The sequence below is a fragment of the Abrus precatorius genome, unplaced genomic scaffold (genome assembly GCF_003935025.1).
Source record: "Abrus precatorius isolate BTA unplaced genomic scaffold, Abrus_2018 Scaffold2, whole genome shotgun sequence".
Lineage (NCBI taxonomy): Eukaryota > Viridiplantae > Streptophyta > Magnoliopsida > Fabales > Fabaceae > Abrus > Abrus precatorius.
Genome location: NW_020874362.1, coordinates 439916 through 458498, shown reverse-complemented (window position 1 = coordinate 458498; position 18583 = coordinate 439916). Strand labels below are relative to the sequence as shown.

The 18583-nt window shown below is 28.7% G+C and overlaps 1 protein-coding gene across 1 annotated transcript; it reads right to left on the bottom strand.

The window, feature by feature from the left end:
- Window positions 1-4217: 4217 nt before the first annotated feature.
- Window positions 4218-8165, bottom strand: LOC113858108 (probable hexokinase-like 2 protein). Its single transcript, XM_027490571.1, has 9 exons — window positions 7894-8165; window positions 7629-7779; window positions 7019-7192; window positions 6177-6251; window positions 5912-6067; window positions 5717-5815; window positions 5495-5625; window positions 4634-4715; window positions 4218-4547 (listed from the first exon to the last, which is right to left on the bottom strand). Exons 1-9 carry the CDS (start codon window positions 8163-8165, stop codon window positions 4218-4220), a joined length of 1470 nt encoding a protein of 489 aa, XP_027346372.1.
- Window positions 8166-18583: the final 10418 nt, after the last annotated feature.

Below are 18583 nucleotides of genomic sequence, written 5' to 3'. Positions count from 1 at the left end.
AACAGTGTAAATTATTTTTCCACAAATATACAAAATATCAATTATTTTTTAAATAAATTTTTACCTTTTAATTTTTCCGACAGTAATACAACATATTTATAATTTTTTTTAGGACAAATATTTTTAGAATCATTTCACACTTTTCACCTGTTAATAGACGATGCCGAGTTGCTATCAAAACAACTAAGTTTCTTTGAGAATTTTGTAATATAGAATTAAACTTAGGTCAATCCACAGAGACACATTTTCAATTAAATTCAATTTTAAGTTTTTTTTATAAAAGAATTGCAAGTAAAGTTTGGGAGTTTGAAAACTATAAATTAATTAAATTAAATTACAAACAAAATTAAATTGAGTAAAAATAAATTAAGAAATATCAATTTATAGAATACCAAATGCAAGTAATTCTGATTATCATAGTATCTCAAGATTTTAATCGCGTTTGACCAATCACCCAATTCAATTATTAATTCAATCGAATAACCTAATTAAACAAAATTACGAATTAAATAAAATTATCATTTAACCTAATCTGTATTAATTATCAAATCAGAGTATTAATTAAGTCCTAATTTGAATTCTAACCACAAAAAGTTAATCATAATCGCAATACACTAATATGATATTAGAGAAAAAGAGAACAAACTCAGAACAATTTAACTCAGAACTTAAATCAAATTTACAGTGTTTGGATTTTACGGATTGAATGAGAGATTTAGCCTCTTATCAAAACACTTAACCCAAGAAAAAATGAGAGAAGAATAAGAGAAATCGAGAGAAGGTAAAAAAAAATATTCTTATTAACGGCTAAATCTTAAAAACTCAAGGTGCCCAATCGCACCCCTAATTCAGAACCTTATTAATCTATTTACGGGTTTTCATTAGGATAAATTAAATAGCTAGAATTTGGGCCTCAGTTATAATTATAAGCCCACATATAATTATTTAATAACATGGGTACAAATGCATTCTCGCATTCAAGATTCAGCAAATATTTTTCTACTTTAAAAAATCATATAAAATCTAAAACAACTCTAAATCCAGCAATTCATATAAGCATTTTGAAGTTCTAAATGTGTAGAATCTAATACAACTGAAATCAGTCAAGAACAACATCTATAGAAAAAGTCATGGCCAAAGAAGTAGTCAGAGGTCAGAATAACTAAAAATACGAAATTAAAACATCTATTTGTAACAAGCCCAATTTATGCAAGTAGCTAGAAAATGATAAAAACTCTAAAAATAAAGCATATGAAAAGTGTTTATAAATCAAAATAAAATATTAAATGAAAACATAAAAATATGTTACATCATCCATTCTCACTAAGACATGTGTTATGATTTGAACGAGTATTGCCCCAGATGTTACGATAGCCGAGTTGCTGGGCCAGAATTGGTACTAGTTAGGATCTTGCCACGTGTCTCGCTTACTCCTTGATCGTCCATTTCAAAATACTATTGTCTGTGTTTTGTCGATACAAATAAACGTATGACACATGTCTTGTATCGTCCCAACCTTTTCAATACTATTTATGTATACGTGTCTAGACTTGTATTGACTATCCTAGTTTGATAGTGCATTAAAATAATAATAGTTTTTTTTTATCGTTCATGCATAGGTGATACAATTGCTGGTATAACCAAAAACAACACCAGACAAAGAAATAGTTTGCCCAGTACCTTATTTTTAGAATTAGTTTTTAAAAAAAATATTATTTAAATAAAAAAGTCAATACTTCAAAAATAAATATTTATAAATAGTAGATAAAATGAGTAATGTAACGTAAAAGTGAGATATGTTAAATAAATATCAATATTAATTTAAGTGTCTAAAATCAATTTTTTCTTAATCATAATATTCATATTTTCTTTATCTCATTTTCTTTATTCCAATTTTTATATTTATTTTAGATTCTTTATTTTCCTTTTTATATTATTATAATATGTTTTCATTTTTTATCTTTTTTTTCTTGGTATATCTCAAGGACTTTTTCATTATTATAATATGATTTTTTTTTGTAAAATTACAAGAATATTTTTTTTACCCAACTCACTAATAACAATTTTATATTTTAGAATTCTAGTAAAAATTAAAAATTACCAATGATGAGATTTTTAAAAAAAATTGATTTTATTCTTCACAAATAATAAAAATATTAAGAGAAAATTAAAATTAAATTAAATATAATATTAATTTTTATTATTTTGATCGTGTTATATTTATCTTTTAATTTTATTTATAAAATTTATCTCTTTAATTAAAAATACATCATTGAAAATAAATTCTCACTATAATTTTTGTATTTTTTTCATTTAGATATTTATTTATTTTATTTATTTATTCTTTAACATTATTTTTCCTTTTAAGTTACCATTAATCTTATACTATATAAATTTTTTAAGTTAAAATATTTTATTTTAAATTAATTAAAAATGTGATCCTTTAAAATATATATATTTAAATATTTTCACTTTAATTACTAATCAATCGATTTATTAATTAAGTTAAAAAATTATTTTATCGATAAAATAATTTATAATTTATCCTAAACTTATTAGATGATTATTTCATAATTTTTATATAAATTATATGACTTCAAATTTTTTTATTGCGCTTAAAGATACGTAAGAGCAGAATTTAAAGTCAATAAGTAAAAATAATTTATTCTTCTTTCCATAATATAAGTTATTATTTTAATAAATAAATATTCTTTTAAAAAAATAAAAATAATATAAAATAATATTTAGGTATTAAATAAATATTTTTAAAATTATAATAAATTTATAAAATTAATTTAAAATAATTATTACTGGAACAGATAATGTAAGATCTACATATAAATGACTCTTAATTTTTTTTTATTTCAAAAATCATATTATTTTAAAAAAATTTCTTTAAAAAACTTTAGCAACAAGTTCTTTAATATTTAAAAAATATTTATTTCTAATGAATGTTTTTTTTTTTTTAAAGCACTCCTCGTTGGTTGTGACTCATAGTTGCTAACAGTTCTCTCTCACTAGCTCATTGCTTCAGGTTCTTTAAATGAGTACATGAAATTTGATCTCCTTTGCTAACCATTGCTTCTTCTCAATTAGTAGGCATTTTCGCTAACGAACAAATCGATCAACTAGAGGTGCTCCATGCCAATGATTTATGGTGGCAATTTTTAGATGCAAATGATAATTTAAGACGGGGATTTAGGGATCTAAAGTTTGAAACCTTGAGAAAAGGGGTATTATTTGTAGGACCATAAATCTTAAACGTAAGGACCCTGTAATGGTTAATGATTCACATGACTAATGCTCAAGCCATTGGTGAGAGGATTTTTATGAAGGCATGTTTGTTAGTTTAATATTCAATAAAAGTAGAGAAAATATAAATTTACTTCCCTTTATATTTCATCATATGCAATTAAATCATGACTTTTGAATGCGTACAATACCATGGATCCTTTATAATTTCGAAAGTGTGCAAAAAAAAAAAAAAAAGCCCTGTCGTTAATTAACTTTGTAATTTTTTTTATTAGACAAAATTACTTTTAAATTCTTAAACCTTCTTTTTTATGTAATGATAAACATTTTTGTCTAAAAAAATTAGATAATTAATTAACGAAAAAACTTTTTTGATATACTTCAAAAAATATAAAATATCGTGTTGTACATTTTTAAAAGTTAAATTCGAAATTACATGTAACAAAATATATAAGAAAGAAAAATAGACTTTTTTTTTCTTAAAAAGCATAATAAATAATAAATTTTGAATTGAAAGTTTTGATATTTAATTAAAAGTAATTGATAAATAAAAATTAAATAAAATGGCAAAAACGAAAGACTATGTTATAATATTTAAAAACTTTACCTTTTATAATGACACGGCATGAACGAAGCATTTGCCATTTATATACGAGATTTAGATTAAAGGGTTTTACAGCCATCAAAAAAATCCTTTTTTTTTTAGGTTAACTGCCCAAATCCAAATTCAAAAAACCATATTTGTCTACTATCACTACCAGCCCAATTTAGCTAGACTGTCCACCCCTGTATGCCACATGTCCGTTAGAATAACGAGTCCAAATCACCCAGTTGTAAGCTCATCGACCAAAGGGGAGAAAAAAAAAATTAAAAAATAACATTCTTCTTTGAAGCTGAACCATCGTGTATATTTTTTCTTAAACATCGCTCCATAGAGAAAAAGAAAAGCTGAATTGGAAAGATGTTCAAGAATCGGCACGATGAGCGTGAGTGTGAGCAGCAGCAAGGAACAGAGCACCGGTTGCAGAGCCTCCATGAGAATGTTGAATGATGACATTGTCAGAGAGATCGTTCCCAAGCATTTCCCAGACACTGCTATGAAGGTAATTTCTGAAAATGCGATAGTGCTCATAAAGCCCACCTTCTACGGTCACCACACTTTTCCTATTCTCAATTCTCCCAAGCTTCTTTATTATTCCCACAATTCCAGCTCCCGCTAGTCTTGCACCTCTCTCTGTTACGATGTCACACACCTCTGCTACCATTTCTCGTCCCATTGCACTGCAACTATTTATCTATTTTTGTCCAATTCAAAACCCACACTTAGTGTCTTCACATCCCATCTTAATTCACGCAAAATGCTCAAAATGTACATTCTTACCCCGAATACTTCCTTCAGTTTCTCACCCACTACTTCATGTTCCTCTGATGTGTCTTGATGCATAGCAGCCATATCAGGAGACCTACCACATGTTAAGTTAGACAGATTATGTCTATCACTATCTACTCCTAGTTCACGCGTCGCTCGCTACCTCACTTTTTTCCACGTAAAGTTGGAACTAATAATACTAGGTGTAGACTCACTGAAAGATGAAAAAATAAAAATACAATAAAAAAAGAGATTATTTTATTATACATGGTATTTAGAAATTATATATATATATATATATATATATATATATATATTAAAATGTGTTATTTTTTTAAAATTACTAAAATATAAAGTTTAAAAATCACTAATAACAATTTTCAGTGTAAGTAAAAAAATTCAAAAATAAAAATAAAAAAAGTAATAAAATATTAAAATAATAAAAAATTAAAAGTCACTAATAGTAATTTTTAAAAGAACAATAAATTTTTTAAAAAGTACAAAAAAATAGTCAAAAGTTATTACTAGTAATTTTTAAAAAAGGATGGTCAAAAGTCGTCAAGGATAATTTTAAAAAAAATTATATTTTTATAATTTTATTAAAAATCTCATATTTTGGTAATTTTAAAAAAATCATATAAAAAAAGCTAGAAAAGAAATGAAATAAAAGAAAGTTCACACTAGATGAATAAGATTGTCCTAGCTAATTTTACATCATTACATATATAGAATGCGTCTAGAAATATAATTTAATTGATTACTTATTTAGTACTTTGTTTATATTGTATATTTGATTATAAACATTTTTTAAAGTAAAGAAAACAAGTATTTTATAAGTTATATTTCAAACTTGGGCATAATCTTTGGGTATACCTGAGCAAGTATGGAGTCAACAATTTTGGAGGCACGCTGCTTCCAAACAAGGCTGTTTCCTGGGCCAACTTCAACAAGACCCGTCTCACTATTTCTCCCAAATACATTCCTGAAATCAGCTTTTCGAAAATCTTGAGGTAGAAAACCCAAGATTGATACGTCAGTTGTAGATAATTATAAATTATGATGGTACATGCACCATGGTGATTTGAGAAACTATACCCCTCTTCCAGGATTTGAGCTCTCAGCATCCAAACTAGCGTCAAATGGTGTCAAAGGAAGATGAGGGGATTTGAAGTCTCCCCACTCCATGCTAATTACCTACAATACTACACCTTAATTAATCATTTAAATTGCTTAACTCAGAGTAACACTTAACAGCCTCTATGTGTGTGTTATAACACTATAATGACTAACCAGCTCGCTTGAATTGGGAGATTGTGCAAGGTCACTTGCAACAACTTCTGCTGGTTCTACATAAGCAGCATTTGTGCTCATGCCAAGAGTAATTGCAACAACGCTGTCCCTACTATAGTATCTTCCTCCGGCCAAACCTCCAATGGTGTCATCAACCTATTTTTCAGTATTAATTTTTTGAATCCGCTGTTTTTTGAGACATGGAAAAGACTCATGAAGTTGTAACATTTACAAAATTAATTGGGCTAGTGAAAGAACCTCTAACCATTGAAGAAACGTGCATTTTCATTCCATGGTTCGTCAATGCTCGATTAAAGTCTTTTACCATTCCTTTGCGAACCTAGTCACACCACATGAATGATTGTTTTAACATTGCAACATTGAGATTTCAATTATGATTATGTCTTGGAGTTGAATTGAAGTTATTTGGATTAATTTAATTATTATAATAAAATATTGCAACATAAATTAATTTAGATTACATATTTTATTATAATATATATATTTTATTAAAAAATACAATAATTAAATTTCTAACTTTTAAAAAATAAACCCTAAATTGTTAATGAAGTTATTTGTTATCAGTCTCTCAAGCAAGCTAAACACTCTTCTGGTTGTAGTCTTGACATAGTTCCTACCTCTTTTAAATTTATCAATTTAATTATAAAATGAATAAGATAATAATTCTTAGGCTTAATTGCACTTTCAGCACATATACTTTAATATGTATGTAACTTTAGCTTTTTTAATTTTAATTACTCACATTTAGTTTCTCTAAATTTCAAATTTCAATGTAAATCTTTCAGCCTAAAATTTCACCTAATAACTAATAAAAATATAATGGAAGTATAAAATTTTATTAATTTATACAAACAAATAAAGAAAAATATATAAAAAATATAAAATATAATAAAATTTTTAATTTTAAAATGAAATATTTAATTTCAGCATTTAAAATTTTTTTAAAATATAAATAAACTAGAAAAACCAAAATCATACATATATTAAACTATAAACCAAAAGTGCAATTAAATATAATTCTTATATATTCACTAAAACAATACTACACAAGAATTATAAAGGAGAAGGGGGTATACTGAACTCAACTGGTTGGTTTGCGCTTTTGCGTTGAAATGAAGTGACCGTGAATGGCATAATTTCGTCGACGGGATATGACAAAGTGAATCCCAATTTCTTCTTTTTGGCGGGTGCACTGTCCTCCATCTCCGGATGATCCGAAACGAACTTTGCTATCTCTGTAGCTACAAAATCTGTTATTTCCTGAAAATTAAAATAAAGTTTAATTTAATGCACAGATTTGTATCAATCAAATTAACAAATTTAAATATAAACAAAAAACTTCATATTATTATTCAATCATTTCCTATTCGTACCACACTCAATGTTTATGATGAGCGTCAACTTTTGCATTGCCATTTGGAAATTAGCTTTTCCATTTCTTCTTAATCATCTTTTTACTATTTTATAAAATCAATATTATATAAAAAATTTCATTTATTATTCTATTGTAAAAACAAAAGATAGAGGATATAAATTATTGTTTAAAAACTAATTCTTTTTTAAGCGAAAGCAAAATTATAGGAATTAAGAGTGACTTTAGATTCACGTTAACTTCAATATTTGTTGGTTTTAATTTTATATTAAATTCACGTTTATAATTTTTTTATGCTTTTTGAAAACATTAAAATAAAAATACCTCAGAAGTACCAGCCAAGATAACATCTGGGATGGAAATTTCTTCCCTGTGTAAAGCCGAGATAGGCATATTCTTTCCTCCAAGACGCGCGCACAGCATCAACAAAATCGTCCCTTGCAAATTAACTCCATAAAAAAAACCTTCCTCGTCTCTGCCAAATGCCAATGCAAATTATTATTTCGAAAATCAAAGTGTTAAATGACATTACATTTTTATATAATTATTTTTTGTACTAATTAATACCCTCAGTATAAATATTAATTACCCTTGAGGGAGGGATGTAACATTGGAAATGACCATGTTGAGAGGGGAGGTTTGAGCGGAAGAAGCAAGAGAGAGTTTCATGTTAGACACTAAGTCATCAGCAACCTGCCAAAGCTTTGTGACTGGGGTGGCACATTCCCTTGCAAACTTTCGAATAATGTTCTTTGCATTCCTCAATTGTTGCTCTTTCCTCCGCTTCCACCTCCTGATCAATGCCCCCAGTACTACCACCGTCAGAGTTGTGCTTAGCGCCACCAACACCTCCTTCTTCATCCTTCAATGATAATCAGATCAAGATCACAGCAAATAAATGCTTTTGTTCAAACTCTTGTGTATGAATTTGTCCGAAAACAAACGAAAAAACTCTTGGGGTAATGAAAAAATCAAAATAACTGAAATCCGTTAATCTTGTGTAAAGGAACGAGTATGAAGGGATTGAATGGGCTTACGAGATAGGAGGAATAATTATATTTCCTCTATGTTTTTTTTTTGGTCGGAGTGATTATTTTTCCATGTTGCAAGCTCATTCACATAATGGGCTAACAACTTTTGAGTAAGCCTAGTTCATTAATTCAGTGACCTGGCCTTGGGCTTTTGAACAATAATAATACTAATAGTCACATAATTAACGCTATCGCTGATAATAATAATACTTTTTAAATATAATTTGATCTAACAGGTACATTTGTCATAGAAAAAACATACAATTGGGTATGGCCAACAGTGCCATGTAAAAGTTATTTAAATAATAAATTTAATGTTTTTATGGTGTCTAATGTCTCCAGTAATAATAATTATGGTGTCTAAAAGTCGTGACGTGGTCAACTTTGCCAACCTGTGAATCCAATTTTCTTGTTAAATAGTAGCACTACTATGGATACTTTTTGAGTCCCGGATCAAAAGCCCTTTTGCACACGTATTTGGAAAAGACCTTTTATATTATGGGTGTCTAGAATTTGAAATGTGGCTTACAGAAAGTTGACAGGTGTTGGAGATGGACCAACATGTCAAATTTGTGGTGCTGAAACCTTTTATAGGACAATTCCATGGTAGGTTAATAATTTGGATGCTTATGTATAAATTCAGGAGAAAGGCATTTTCTTTATCCCTTAAGAATAAAGCTACTTTTCTCTTAATTGTCGTCATGTTTAAAAGGCTCAAGTCAATATGTCCCTGTCCTACAGTTCAAGCACTGTATAGCATACAAGTGTTTCCTGTTTTCCGAAAGAAAAAAAAAACGGGGAACAAAAGAAATTACATTTAATAGAGTTGGATTCATTTCATCTGAAAGGAAATTTTGATAAAATCATTATAACCATTATATTTATTTAAGATGTTTGGATTCAGATCGTAGAAGTTCCTCCTTTTCTGTTACTTCCGATTTCTAGACAAAATAGTGAGTTAACTGGGCTAAGATAATAACCCGCACATAATTAATTCTACTGTTTGATGACTTTAGAAAATAAAAATATCATTTGTGCATCATTTTTGTTACATTATTTTTATACTATTTTAAAATACTAATAAAATTCTTATTGTTAATTTTTTTATTTTCTCAATAAAATAAAGTATCGAAGCGATTTATGAATATCTATGTATAAACAGCATTTTCCATGTTCCATGTCAGACAGAGATAGCCACGTTGCAGCTATTTATTCCGTTTATAAAAATGTAATGACACTTTAAAAAGGAAAAAAAGAACTTATAGAGAGTCGCTCTAAAGTCAAGCTTTATTCTCTATTGCAACTTGACATCAATGAAACATATTGTATTCCTTTAACATGAGTTCTTAAAAAAGCATATTCATAAACTGAATTTTCAGAGATATATAAAACCAAAGTTGGCTGAGCATCGTTGTCTTAAACTGGGAGTAATTGACGAGGAAGATAACGTCAGCACAAAAGGACAAAATCAAGGGAATGACGAAAAAGAGAATATATACCTACATGCTTGTCATTTTACTTTTAGGTTACAAAGTAGACTTAAATATGTATCATAAATATAAAAAGGCATGATGATTTCGTATGGCATAATATTCAAAATAATGTTCAAATATAACAACAACCTCTTTCTTCTCCCTCCTGAAATCAGAACCCGTTTAGGCTCTGATACCAGCAGATCATTGGATCTAGATATAGTTCTGATTTAAATACGATAAGCATGATGAAGATATGATAATATATTCAAAATTTGATAAAACTTACAATATTGTGATACCAAAGTTCTTGTAGGCTATCTCAAGGGAACATTAAGTTTACCAAGAAAGGATTTCTATGAAGAGAGTTTTCTAATGGATGTTTTTTCTCGTGCTTTCAAATGAAGCCGAGCTTACAATTTATAAGAGAAGATTTTACTATTACTGCTAAATTGTTGTTCTCTTGTCTTTTGTCTTCTTTCTTCTTTTGCTTTATGTCGAGTCTGTCTGTCTTTTTGAACTTTGTCTTCTTCTTTCTTTTGTTTTCTTGTTACTATGGAGAGATTCCATAGCAATCATCTTCATTATCAAAGTAGCCATAGTCATCATCTTCCACTGGACTAAGACTTCTCCTGTCTTTTTCAGAGGCTATACTTGTAACTTCGGGTGACATGATCTCAATTATTTTCTTGAATTCATTTTCTGAACCTGCTGTACTCAGACTGACTAAGAATCTTGCTTTCTGCTGAAGAAACTCTTGATTTTGCTTTTCTTTTAGAGTTTCTTGAGTTAATTTGGGACTTTGAACATTATTTTGTATCCACTGATTAATTTTTGTGGCTTCTAAAAGATTAAGATCAAAATTAATCCACCATTTTACTTTTATGGTTCGGATTAATAGTTGAACTGACGAATCATATTCCAATTTTGCTGAATCATATTGCCACATCATAATCCAAGAAATTCCTTGGGATGCAATAAAAGAAATAAATTTATATGGTTCTGAAATTTTTACTTTTTCTGAGAAGATCTGAAAGGCTTTTTGTGCTTTTTCTGGAAGTATTTCCTGAACTGGCCCAAAATTATGGAACCAGGCCGAAAACCATTTTGGAAAGTGTAATGAAATTCCCTTTCGGAACCAAATGAACCAGGAATGAGTATCTGGCCTTAAGAAAAGAAACTTTTCCCAAGCTCTAATATAATCAAAATAATTATATTGTATTGGCTGATAATTTATGGTAAATCTGCGATAACAATACAAATGTTGCCCCCAGTCTTTTGGAGTCAATATTTGGCAGATTTTAAATTTTGAAAAAATTATTTCTTGTTGTTCATTCTTTTTGTGAGTCAATTCTATAGATTTTGAGTCAATAAGAATTAGCTCATAGAATTCCCTTTTTTGTTCAGAAGAAGTTGGAACCACATGACAATTTGGTGGAAATACTCTTCTGGCTATTTCTGTTCGGTTTAATTTAAACCATTCTGGTTCTATTTCCATTATGGGTAATCCATAGGGTTTTTCATAATATTCTGGGATCTTGTCAGTTTTTTCTATAGGCTTTTGATATATCTGATCGGCCCACTGAGGAAGTTTTCTGGTTTGATTTGAGGATGGTTGACTTTGTATGTTTTGGGTTGGTTTGGTTAAGACAGTAAATTTATTTGGTGATGGGGACTGAATAGGATTTACTATGGTTTGTAAAACTTGTAAACTGGTCATTGGTTTTTTTCCTTTATCTCTGATTGGGGTTTTTGGTAACTCTGGTTCGTCTTTCTTTGGTATAGCATAATCTGAGCTATTCATTTTTGACATTTTTCCTGTAAAAATTCTCTTGTCAAATAATCTGGTAAAAAATTCTTTTCTCCTTTGATATGTTGTATCTCAAAGTCAAAGTTAGATAATAATGCTTGCCATCTAGCAAAGATATGTTTAGAAACAAGATTTTGAACATCTTTCTGTAATACAGATGGTGCAGCTTTATAATCCGTTCTTACCAAAAAAAATTTGTTAAATAAATCATCTTGAAATTTTTGAATGCATAAAACAATGCTCAAAATTTCTTTTTTTACTGTAGAATATTTCTGTTGTGCAGGATGTCATATTCCTGAATAATATCTTATAACCTGTTCTATACTGGACTCTGGTAATCTTTGTTTAAGAATCCCTCCGTATCCTGTCTCTGATGCATCTGTTTCTACAATCAGAAAGGCTAAAGGATCTGGTATCCCTAAACAAGGAAGACTTTTAACTAATAATTTTACCTGTTGAACTGCTTTTGTCATCTCTTCATCCCATGGTTGGGGATTTTTCCTAAGTCTTTTATATAAAGGGGCACATATTGTCCTAATATTTGGTAAAAAGTCCGCTACATAATTTAAACATCCTAAGAATCGTTGTAATTGTGTTTTATCTTTTATCTGTTCTGGAAATTTTTCTGCAAATTCTATAGACCTTTGTATCGGAGTTATTGTCCCTTGATAAATATTAAATCCTAAAAATCTAATTTTATCTTGGAAAATTTTTATTTTCTTGGCTGAAACACATAATCCATTTTTCTTTATTAATTCTATAAATTTATTCAAATGTTGTATATGTTGATTAATTCCCTTTGAAAAAATTAGCACATCATCTAGATATACTATTGAGAAATCCATATAAGGGTAAAATATATTGTTCATAATTTCTTGAAACTCGCTGGGAGCATTTTTTAAACCTTGAGGCATGACGTTCCACTCATAATGACCAAAGGGAACTACAAAAGCCTTTTTATATCTATCCTGTTCTGCTACAGATATTTGATAATATTCTGATTTCATATCAAATTTTGAAAATATATTAGCATTAATTAATCTTTTTATTAAATCTTGTTTATTAGGTATAGGATACCTAATCCATTTTAATACTTTATTAAGAGGCTTATAATTTATTACAAGTCTTGGTGCTCCTCTTTCTTGTTCTGAGGCTTTATTTACATAAAACCCAGTACAACTCCAAGGAGACTTCGAAGGCCTAATTAATCCTTTTTCTAAATATTCTTGTAATTCTTGTTTACAAAATTCTAATTGTTCTTTACTCATTTGTATTGGTCTAGCTTTTGTGGGTATATTTGTTTCATTAAAGCCTTCTTCATATGGAAGTTCTACCTTATGGCTTTTTCTATGATGAAAAGCTATAGGATTTAAACTACAGATTTCTTTTTTAATTTTCTCTTCTAAATTTTTTATAATTTTTATAATTTTTTCATTTTTTAATTGTTCTTCGATTTTCTTATATTCTATTTCTTTATTTATAAACTTAATCTGTTTCTGTTTTCTTTCTATCTGATTTAGTCTAATTATTGATGCTTCTTGAACTAGGTTTAATTCCCTAATTTTTGGTGGTTGTAAAAATTCAAACTTAATTTCTCTATCTGGTATTACTTTACTAGTGATTCCTGTATTGTTTATTTCACATGGATAAAGTAGAGTTAGAAAAGGAGTTCCTAAAATTACTTTGTTTCCTATGTTTTTAACTAATATGAACGAGGTAGTAAAACATATCTTATTTTTACATATCTTTCCTTTTGAAAGTTTATAATTTATGTGTAATTTATTTCCTCCAGCAGCTGATAATTGTTCTGTAGTTTTTTCATAATATTTTGTAGGTATTACTCCTTCTTGTATACAGTTTACATCTGCTCCTGAGTCTATTAAGGCTATCAGGCTAAATTTTTCTTGTTCTATAATTAATGTAATTTCACACCACCATTTATGTGAAGTTATTAATGTTAATAGTTCTAAATTAAATATGTCTGGTTCATCTTTTTCTTCTGATGTTCCTACTTGATTTTCTTGAGATCTTAAAATTTCTTTTCCTTCTAGAGATAATAATCTAATTTCCAAGCTTTTTTGATATTCTTTTAATTCTTTTATCTCTGTTTTTAAATTCACAATTTCTTTTTGTAAATCTTTTATAGTTGCATGTTGACTTGGTGTTCTAAATCTATTTAATACTTCAGTCATTTCTATGGGTTTTATTTCTATTTCTTTTGGCTCTTCTCTAGTGACAAATTCATTTAGTTTCCTAATAAATTCTGTTTTTAAAGGTCCTTCTTCTAATCCTTCTATTATGGTTATTAAAGTTTGGGTTTGATCTTTAGTTATGGTATTTAGTTGTGGAATTTTACAGTCATTACAATTACACAAACCTGGTCCTAGGCAGAACTCTTGTTCTTCCTCAGACTCTTCTGAGGTATTATCTAATTGATAAATTTCATTTTCTTGCATATTTTCAAATTCTTGATTTGAAAATTCTGGTTCAGGTTCAGAATTTATTAAAACTGAAAATAAAACCTGTTTCATTTCTTCATTTTCTATAGAGTTAATCTTTTTTTCAACTCTACATTTATCGGCACGGTGTCCAAACTTTCCGCATTTCCAACAATTTCCTTTAAACTGATTATTATTGTTATTCTGTTGTTTGGGGGGGGGGGTTTCTTATATGGTTTTTTATAACTATCATTTTTCTTTTTATATGGTCTTTGATAGTTAGAAGGATTTTGATCTCGCTTTCTTTTATTGGCTTTCTTAATTCTTCTACTAGGAGCCTGTATAGGTTCTATTCCATACTGAACACAAAAACTTCCTAATTCTGCTTTTCCTATTATCTCTTGTTTTTGTATCTGTTTTTGTAGTTTTATATCTCCACATATTTTTACTTCTGTATCTATAATAAAACCATGTAATTGTCCTATTGTCAAAGTTTTATAATCTATATGTTCTCCTAATCTAGCTTTTATATTTTCTACTACCTTTATTGCAAATAATGAGGGAAGTCCAAAAATGAACTTTTCTTTCCAATATGATTCTCCTGCATCCTCTAACATCATAATTTTTGACATAAACATATCTTTATACCATTCATAATCAGTCATGGTTGGGCATCTAAGTTTATGTAATTGTTCCCTCACTCTTTCTCTAAATATTATAGGATCTCTTGTAAAATGTAATAATATTGTATATATTAATGTTACAACAGCATCTTGTTCATTATTTTCTTGTTTAACATGTCCTAGAATGAATTCTTTATCTGCAAGAGTTATATAATTATCCCACCATCCCCTTAATTGTCCAGTAAAGCCTTGCACTATTGCTTCAGCTGTCACTCTATCAGTGGCATTTTTCATTTTGTAGGCAGTAGCCGCCATGGCCATTTGTTGTGTGATATCGAAAATTTGTTGTTCAGAGGCACCATCAATATTCCATTCTACGATGTCAGTACCTCCATAAGAGTTTTGTACAAAGTGTGGTCTATTTTCTAAGGCAACATCTGGTAGAGATGGTCTTTTATAATAATGTTTTATTTTTGGATGTTCATAGATTTTATTAACTTCTAACGTATTTATTGTTTGTTTTTCTAAACTTAATTTAACTATTTTTGTTTTTATTTCTTCTATGTCTAACTCAAGGCCAGACTTTTTCCCTAGTTCTTTTATGGCTTGGGCTGACATAGTGGTGATTGGATATATTGGTTTATCTAAATAATGTAATTTTTTAGTATTGTTGCTAGGACTTTCATTATTTTCTATTCTTGTTAATTGATTAGTTATTAAATTAATTATTGTATTAGAATAGTTTAGTTGTTGATGTATTTTGTTTATATCTTTTTTACTTATTAGATCATTATTTTCTTTAGTTTTTTTATATGAACTAGCTTCTACTTCTTCATTTTCTACTTGTATTTTTATTTGTTCTAGAGGATGATATTCTGCTTCTATTATTTTTCCTGTGGTCGTTTTCCATATATTAGTAATTTTTTTTAAAGGGTTTATTTCTTTATTAAATGGATAATCTATATTATTTTTTATACAATATTTTTCAATCCATGGAAAAAAATAAGTATTTATTTGTATTTGTTCTAAGTATTTGTAAAATTTTTCTCTGATTTTTATTCTTTGTTGTTGGTTAAATGTTTCAAATAACCAGGTTTTTCTCTCTATATTATGTTGTGCATCTATATCTTCCTTAATCTAGTTTTTATCTATTATGAATTTTTCAACTTTTTCTATTGTATTTAGAACCTGAGAAGGTGTTGGACTATAATTAGTTTCGGAATGTTGATCATAAACTGGGATAGATATTCCTGGTTTAGTTATGTTGTCTAATTTGGTTAAGTCTATGTCTACTGTCGATCCACTAATAGAATGTCTAGAGGGTTCTCTAATAATGGATGGTTGTGTTATTCGTATTGAACTAGACCTATTCATTCTTAATCTAAATCTTTCTGGTTCTTCTATTATATCTCTAATTTCTGTATGTTCTTGTTTTTTAAAAGAGGGTTCATCTAAAACCCATTCTTCTGGTATGGTTAGCTGGTCGTGTCTAAGTCTTTTAGGAACTTGTACCAAGCTTCTATTTAAATTAGCTTGGATTATAACAGTTTCATTTTTATTTATCTGTCTATTTGCCCTATAATCATAATTTATTTTTGTTACCTTGTAGCAGACTCTATAAATCACATGGAATGGATCAAAAGAGTCATCCACTATATCTTTTGGTATTTTTGTAAATATTTTAATAGCTTTGGATGTCTTGTTATTATCTAGAGACATAGCAAAGTTCGGATAACAATTAAAAAAGGCAGGCCCATCGTAGAGGTTGCTTTCCAGGGCCGCAATTATTGAATCTCTGGTCCTAATTAATTTCATGTCTCTTAATAATACAAGTATAGGGAGGTCAACACCCAACTTATAGTTTGGTTTTACAGCTAATTGTATTAACCCTATATGAATAAACTTAAAACCTTTATTTTTATGTTTTTGTAATAAATCATCTTTTAATAATTGTATTTCTGAATTTCCTATTGTTCCAGGGTAGGAATATTCTATTTTATGTATTTGCTCTCTATTGTTATTTAGAGACCAAAATGATCTCTGTTGATAAACTTCTTTATCTTTTATGACTGGTATAGACCAATCTTGTAGAGATTGTTCTATGTCATCTATAGTTATTTGTTGTGGGGTAGATGAGGGGGCTGACAAAGAAGATGAACTCTCATCCTCCGTTCTCCTTACTCTTGGTATTATTTCTCTGTTTCTACCTAGAGTTAAGTTACTCATTGTTCTCAATAAGTTTGCCATTTTTAGTCCTATAGGTTACGGGAACACCCAGGCTTACCAACGGTTTCACTGCCTACACTTAGGACTTACTACCAGGAACACCTTCCAGGCTTACCAACGTATAAACAACTCTCGCTGCTACCCATTTAGATTCTAAACGACCACCTTATGATTGAACGAATAACTTTATTCGAGATATGGCATAGAAATAATAACAATGATAATGAAAACATGACAAAAGTTTCAAGCTCTTGAAAGCACTTTCAAATCTTTTTTATTTTCTATAATATCTATTAAAAGCATTTTTCTTTCAGTCCTATCTTGAGTTTTTTGTAAAAGTTTTCTAAACTCTCTTAATATATATATATAATTTTTTTTCTTTATATTTATTTTAGTTCTTTAAAATGATTTTTTTCATTTTAAATTTTTTAATACCTAACAATATTTCAATAGACCAAATGAGCAATAAGAACTAAAAATAAAAAATTATAAAAAATAAATATAAAAACAATAAGAACTTATTTTAAGGGACTTAAAAAAGATTATTAAAATGTGAGTACTAAAACATATTTAAGTCTATTTTGTTACATTCTGTCGATAAAAAGGTTAAAAGTATTGAATTTAAAAAAATAAAAATTAAATTAATTATTTTAAAGACTAAAATAAAACAATAATAGTATTAAACAAGCCAGTTATATATATATATTGAGTAATGCTATGAGAAATAGAGAAATAAAATAAAATAAGTGTAAAAATGGAAATATAAAAGGAGTATCATGTTAATTTTGTGTTTTGTCTTACATCTTCACATCATATACCCCATATAAGGATATTTTTAATATATATATATAAGTTAACATGTGCGTCTATCATTTTCGAAAATGAAAAGGAACAGAAAAAGGGAAAAAATTGAGAAAACTTGGAGATTAATTAGTTGTAGATCACTTGTTCGCTGAGTGATGATTGATGAAGAACAGCAAAGACCACATAGTGGGAGGCACAGTTTCATACCTTGCGATTTTGTTGCTATCCATACCAAACTGTAATCAGACAAATACTTTAATTAATTTTAATTGTGTTTCCAGTAATCTTGTCTGTCCATTAGCATCTAGAATATGTTCAAACATAAATTGAACCCCAATTACATGGAGATTTAGAAAATAATACTTTGAAATTTCGTTGCATCAACACGGGGAGCCCATAGTAAGTGGTCGAATTTTCACACCTTAGTTTCATCTTCAAAGTTGACATGTAATTAAGTCTTTGGCATAAAGGCAGTGGGAAAAGAGACTGATGAATAATCGAAATCAATATCAATATTATGTTATTTTAATTTTCATATTCCTGGAAGTATGGCACAATAGGATCGCCGACCATTGTGTACGAGCCAGCTGAGTCAAGGGTCTCATCAAAGTCCATTATTGGCGGTGATGTTTGAATATGAACAATCCTTCTTCTTCTCAACACGTAGGGATGCTATCAATAAAACAACCCACGCCAATAATTCCGATGCCGTCCAAAGTTTTGCTCTGTTTTGGGCTGGTCGGTTTGGTGTATTTCTGTTCATTTTCTTTGTCGATCGTTAGTAGGTACTTTTAGTTTGCTCTTTTTTGGAGGGCCTAACGAGTAAGTTCAAGTGACGAATTTTGGAAATTAATGTGTGAAAGGAACAAATCAAG